The sequence below is a fragment of the Vidua chalybeata genome, chromosome 26 (assembly GCF_026979565.1).
Source record: "Vidua chalybeata isolate OUT-0048 chromosome 26, bVidCha1 merged haplotype, whole genome shotgun sequence".
NCBI classification, from domain to species: Eukaryota; Metazoa; Chordata; class Aves; order Passeriformes; family Viduidae; genus Vidua; species Vidua chalybeata.
The window spans coordinates 5,335,499-5,342,306 of record NC_071555.1 but is presented as its reverse complement, the minus strand read 5'-3'; the positions used below and the strand labels follow the sequence as shown (position 1 = coordinate 5,342,306).

General features: G+C 52.5%; 1 protein-coding gene across 1 annotated transcript in view; it reads left to right on the top strand.

The window, feature by feature from the left end:
* LOC128800075 (acid-sensing ion channel 2-like) overlaps positions 1 to 6,808 on the top strand; it is a 410,654-nt gene that overhangs the window by 383,212 nt on the left and 20,634 nt on the right. The window contains 1 exon segment of the mRNA XM_053964969.1: positions 6,532 to 6,659. Within this exon segment, the coding sequence (XP_053820944.1) occupies positions 6,532 to 6,659 (128 nt within the window).

Here is a 6,808-nt window from a genome sequence, read left to right as displayed (position 1 = left end):
GGGATCCTTCTGTGGTGACAGCTGGGATGACTCCAAACCACCCTGGGCAGCCCCTTCCAGGGCCTGACCACCCTTCCTGTGAGGGAATTTTCCCTCAATCCAACATGAGCCTCCCCTGACACAGCCTGGGGCCGTTCCCTCTCATCCTGTCCCCTTTTCCCAGGAGAAATCCCGATCCCCCCAGCTGTCTCACCCTGGGAGTTGGGGGGTCAGAAGTTCCCCCAAGCTTCTTTTTCTCCAGGATGAATTTATCCCTTGAATCCAGCCGGGCTGGGCTCCCCCAGAGCCCACACAGCCCCCAGGACATCGCTCCTGCTGTATCCCAGGGGAACAGCCCCGTTTCCCAGGAGGATGTGGCAGACAGCTCCCTTTTATCCAGGAGGAAATTTCTTGTCCCTGATTGCTCCCGGAGCTCAGCCCACAGCAAAAACACCCCCAAGACAAATCTGGAGTGAGTGATTTTCCTGGAAAAGCTGCGTGGCCTCAGCTGGGATCAATGCTTGGATTCCACCTTCACCTCCCCGTTCCCAGGGAACTGAAACCCCAATTCCATGGAAGTCAGAGCACTCTCGGGGCAGCCAAACTGGTGAAACTGGTGCCTTCACAGCTCCACATTTTCCCAGGGTGGGATTGCAGCACCCGCTTCCTTGGAACCATGTTTCCATGGCAATTGGTTTTTTGTTTGAATGTATATGCCTTGGTTTGACAAGACAGGTGTCTGCTAAAGGAGGCAGGAGCCTCCCCTGAAGTGGAAAATGCAAACCCCCTCCCTCTGAATTGTTATAATTTTGGAATTAAGGGACTCTCAGGCAAAGATATGGGAATAGGAATAGCAGTTATTTAATAGGAAAACTAAATATACAAATGCAGTAATAGAAAACAACACTGCCAGAGTCAGAGCAGGCCCTGGCACGCTGTGGGTCAGGGTGGTGGCAGCAGTGCCATTCCATGGTGGCTCAGCCCTCCTGCAGTGCCAGCTGTGCTTCTGCTGGAGCGGGATCCTGGACAAGGCTGGAGTTTTCCTCTGGAGCTCCAGGGCTGCTGGAGATGGGCCTGGGCTCCCTCTGGGAATGCAGTGGGGCAGAAAGCAGCTCCTCTGGGAATGCAGTGGGGAAGAAAGCTGCTCCTCTGGGAATGCAGTGGGGAAGAAAGCTGCTCCTCTGGGAATGCAGTGGGGAAGGAAGCTGCTCCTCTGGGAATGCAGTGGGGAAGAAAGCTGCTCCTCTGGGAATGCAGTGGGGAAGAAAGCTGCTCCTCTGGGAATGCAGTGGCCAACGGCTGCTGTGCTGTTCCAAGGGCAGATTGGATCCAGGTAGGAATGCTTGGCTCCTCCCCCTGGGCAGAGCCTCTCCCCATGGGATGATGGAATTTTCTCAGCCATGCAGGGACACTCAGTGGCCATGAACAGCAGAGATCTCCTGGAGGGAGGATTGGCTGTGGGAGAGAGAATGAAAACTGCCCAAAGAGCAGCAGAGAGCTGCCCCAGCTCTGACAGATGGCCATGGAACACACCCCCAGCCACATCTTGCATTTCTGACCCAAGACAGTGTAAATCTTTGTCTGGGGAAAACATGAGCACTGGGAGTTTGCTCAGGATTGCTGCCTGGATATGGAGGGGTTGGAGGGGCAGGAGATTCCCTGGGAGCACAGGGAACACCCAGGGATCCCCTGCTCAGCAGGGCCTGGGGGTAACCTGAGGACACAAATCCAAGTTCCAGATGCTTCCCAGAATAATGAGGAACATGGGAGGATTTCAGGAGTCTCGGGGTTGGTGGGAACAGGGAGCACACCTAGAGCAGCTTCTCGGTGCTGGGAATTCCTGCCCTTCACAGGGGTCACACAGGAGGTGGGAAGCAGGGGAGCCCTGGGAAGTTATGGGAGCCCTGGGAAGAGGAAACCCCTGGGAAGAGCGAATCCCTGGAAGGCTGGGAATCCCCGGGAAGGTTGGAGATCCCTGGGAAGGTGGGCAGCCCTGGCTCATCGTTTCCATGGTAATACCAAGGAAAGGATGCTGGAAAACCTCGGGATGAACTCAGCATCCCACAGCATTCCCGGGGCATGTCTGGCCCCTGCTCCAGGTCCTTCCTTCCCGAGGAACACCGGGAATCCTGGTCCCAGAGTGCCCTCCAGGGATGCACATCTGGGCTCCCTGCCAGATGTGGCTCCTGGGGCCCCCCAGGGCCGTTGGTTCTCCTGGGCCCCTCCTGGGGTCTGGGGGCACCTGGGGGTGGGGGGAGCCCTTGGAGACACTTCCAGCTCAAGGAATTCCTTGGGATGTCATTCCAGTTTTACAGAGGGGAGACTGAGGCAAGGACAGTGAAAACCTTTCTCAGCTCCATTCCCTCTGTCCAGAGCAGGAGAAGATTTATGGGAATTAACTGAGGAACTCCCAGATGGAATTCTGTGGGACTTGCTTTGGCTTTCTCCAAGCAGGAATATCCCCCCTGGAGCTGCTGACTGGGGATGACAATTCCAGAGCTGGGGGATGACAGTTCCAGAGCTGGGGATAAAAATTCCAGAGCTACAGGATCACAATTCCAGAGCTACAGGATCACAATTCCGGGATTCAGGATAACAACTCCAGAGCTGGGGATAACAATTTCAGGGCTACAGGATCACAATTCCAGAGCTGGGGGATGACAGTTCCAGAAGTGAGGAATAACAATTCCACCAGAAACACCTCCCAGCTCTGGCTGTATCCTCATTTCCCAATAAACCAGTGCCAGGATCAGCTCCAGCTGTTCATTCCCAGGGGGAATTGGATGTGTTTGGACAGGACCAGGCAGGCTGAGAGGGGAGCTCCCAGCTTTTGGGATTTTAATTCCTGAGTTTTCAGGGATGAGCTCGGTCCCAGCTGAGCTCTGCTGCAGCTCCCTGTCGAGTTTTCCAGGGATGATCTTCCCAAAAAAGTCATGGAAAGGCAACAGCAGGAGTAGGAAGCTGAGCTTCCCTCTGCAGCCAGCTGGGAGCAGGTGCTAAATAATCCCAGATTTAATTCAAGCTCCTTTAATCCTGCAGGGGAAAGAACAGCTCGGGATTTGTTGGGAGACCCCACCCTGGGAGCAGGAATGAATTTAATGTGTGGGAAAATGTGGAATTTTGGATTATTCCTAACCTGGAATGCTCTAAAATCTGAATTTCCAGGCTCTGAGAGTGGGGCTGGAGAGGAAGGAAGGGGTTGGGCTTCCCCACATCCCTAAATAAGGTTTAGAACTGGGATGTGCCAAATCCCAAGGGATTGGGATTGATTTTGAATTTATCTGACCCAATCCAAAGATTTCAGGGTTATTTTTCCCCAAATTGATGGGTGATTCCAAAAATGGGCTCACTGGGAGAGACTCTGCTGGGTGCAAGAATGGATTTACTGAGTGGAAAAAATGTAGTTTCCAAGGAATTTTTATTATTCCCAACCTGGAATGGGCTATAAACTGAATTTCCAAGCCCTGAGAGTGGGGCTGGGGATTCCCAACATCCCAAACATACTTAAAAACTGGAGGTGCAGCCCAAATCCCAATGGATTGGGATTGGTTTTAGTTTCTCTGAGCAAATCCAAGGATTCCAGGATTATTTTTCCCCACAGTGATGGGTGTTTTTATAAAAAATGGGAAGAGCAGTGTCCAGGAGAAATTCCCAGAAAAAGCCATTCCAAATTATGCTAAAGTTGGAAAAAAATTTGGAAAAATCTGTCAAATTGGAAAAAAAAAAAGTCAAATTGTCAAAAGTTACTAGAATTTGAAATATGAATAAAATAAATGGCTGGGATTTTTTTCCCTGAGACATTCAGAGCCCTCTCCAGTGCCAGGGGTTGCCACGGAGCCCTTTGGGATTTGCTGTGTCCAAGGAAAATTCCTTCAGAAATGAATGACCCCAAACCCTGATTTTGGTGCTGCTGGGCCCTCCCTTTTCCCACAATTCCAAGAAATATTTAATCCCCACTAAAGCTCCTGGATCCCAGCATGGGTGTGGAATATTTAGGATGAAGTTAATGAGTTCTGATCTAGGCAGTTCCATCCAAGCTGGGTTTTTAACTTGCCTCTCCTAGCAGCAAACAAATTTTGGAAGGAATTGATTTTTTATGAGAAGGGACAATTTTTCCAAGCCAATTCCATGGTTTTGGTTTCACCCTTGTGCAGGAGAAACAAGGAAAGCTGCGGGGGGTTGGCAGCTCCTCTAAAAAAATACTGTTAGCTTTGTTTTCCTGGGTATCATCACTGATGGAATTCTGCAGTTGTGGGATTTAATCCCGAAGTTTGTTCCGTGCTGTGGCCTTTCCCTCCCTTTCCATGGGCACCACTGGCTTCATTCCAGGATTTTCCATTTAAAATTCAAAATCCTGCTGGTTTTAAGATTAATTTGGATACCTGCAGGCTGGATCTTGTTATGGATGGACAGACCCCTGGGCATGGGAAATCCATGGAATTCGAGCTGGGGCAGGTGCAGAAATGGGCAGAGGAGTTTTGGATGGAAAATATTTTGGGAAAATTCCTGTTGCCCAACAAATTAAACTAAATAGGAGTTTTTTTCATCTGAGGTGTCAGAGAATTAGTGAGGCAAGCAGATGGAATCTCCTCTGGAGTGCTGGAAGGGGATCAACACCCGGCAGAGCCGTGGGGTGTGGGTGGGACTGGCAGGAGAGGGAAAAATGGGATGGGAATTGGGGCTGGAGGGCTTGGGGGGAGCTTGGGAAGGGTTTGAACCTGGCCTGGGCTGGGGTTTGGGCAGCTGGGTCAGATCCTGGGATGCTGTGGGGCTGTGGAGATGGGATTGGGATGGGATTGGGATGGAATTAGGATGTTCTCCATCACCAAAGGCATTTGGGAAGAGCTAGCAGGGGTTTGTTCCAGAAACTGTGGAAATGTGTGGTTTGGGGCTGGGGTTTTCCCAGGAGGTGACAGCAGTGTCTGGCCTGGGGTCTCCAGAATTCCAGACTCCTGGCTCAGCCCTTGGCCATGGCTTTGCTGAGCTGGGAGGTGACATCTTGGAGGGGCTGGAAGGGAGGGGATCCGAGCACTGGGATGCTCCTGTTTGTCCTGGCAAATCCCAACATAGACCCATCCCACCCGTGGGGTCTCGCTTTGTTTGCCTTGGCAGCTCCTGGGTGAGCAGGGTCTGTTTAGGTGGGATTTTGGAAAGGAATTCCTCCCTGGCAGGGTGGGCAGGCCCTGGCACAGGGTGCCCAGAGCAGCTGTGGCTGCCCCTGGATCCCTGGCAGTGCCCAAGGCCAGGCTGGACAGGGCTTGGAGCAGCCTGGGACAGTGGAAGGTGTCCCTGCCATGGCAGGGGTGGCACTGGGGTGCCCTTCCCACCCAAACCATTCCAGGATTCCATGATCCTATAAGGAAAATCCTCTTGGGAGAAGGCAGCAGGTCCCTTTGCCAGCAGAGTTAAATCCTGAATTCCTGAGATCCACAAAACCTCCTCCAGAGTCCCCTCATTGTCCCCTTGTCCCCTGCCCATGTCCTCCCAACCCTCTTTGTGCAGACCCCGGAGAAGCAGCTCCGGAGTTGGGAATGGCTGGGATTCCCTGCTCCCGAGGTTCTCCCAGAGCTGTTAGAAATTGAAATGCACAATGAGATAGTAGGAAAATGCTACGGAATAGTGGGAGGCTGAGGAATGATTCATCCTCCAGGAGAGAAACTCCTCAGATGTGGAGGTGGCACTGCTGGCCCCCAGCGTGGATCCAGATCCAGGAATATTCCAGGTTTAGGTCAAATTGGGTCTCGTTAACAACTTCCTCTGTCAGTCCTTAGTCCCAGATGGAATCTAGGGTTTGTTGGGATGTGAGAGCAGCAGGAATCCTGAGGAGAGGAGGTGACACCCTCGGGTGTGTGGGGACAGGAGCCCACGCGGCTGATCTGAGCTCATCAATTCTGCTTCCAAAGCCACTCTGTGACTTTTGTCCGCTTGTTTTAGTGGAAAAGAGGGACTGACCTCGAGTTACTCCACATGGATTTGGGATGTGGAAACCTCCCATCACCCCGAGCTCTGATGTGTCCAAGCCTAAAAGGCTTTTCCAGCTTGGAGCAGCTGCCAAGCCCAAAATCCCTTGACATTTAGGACATTTTTTATGTCATTTCATGACCAGCATTCCCAAGTGGCCTCGGGCTGCGCCAGGGATGGGACAGCGAGGGGCATCCATGAATTCATGAATCCTCAGTATTGGAGCCCTCCTGCAGAGTGGGAACGGCTCAGGTTGGGGAAGGAGGAGTTGGTTTGGTTTGGTGATGTGGGAATGTCACCAAAGTGTCCTGGAACCAAATTCCAGCTGGAAACGGGAGGTCCCCTCCTGGTTTCTCTTCCTTGGAAGTTCAGAGCAGGCTGGAGCCACTGTTCCAGGGAAGGGGAGCTGGGATCAGGAGCCGGGGATGCTCCTGGTGCCCATGGGAGGTGATTTGGGATGAGGCCCAGGAGTGGTCTGCTCCTAGCAAATCCTGCTGCTGGATTTCCTCCCTCAGTTACCAGGGATCCAATCATCCAGATGGGAACATTCCATCTGTTCTTGAACTCCTTAACCTCCCCCTTCTCTTCCAGAGGAGACGACGTTTGAGGCCGGAGTCAAAGTGCAGATCCACAGCCAGTCCGAGCCTCCCTTCGTCCAGGAGCTGGGATTTGGGGTGGCCCCCGGATTCCAGACCTTTGTGGCCACCCAGGAGCAAAGGGTAAGTCCCAAACTCCCGTTCCATCCCGGGATCCCTCCAGGGCTTCCTGGGAGAAGTTCCTTCTCCGTAATTGATGCCCCTTGAGATGCAGCTCTGTCATTAACAGGTTTTTGATGCCTTGCTTCAAATTCCTTGGGATGAGGGCAGCT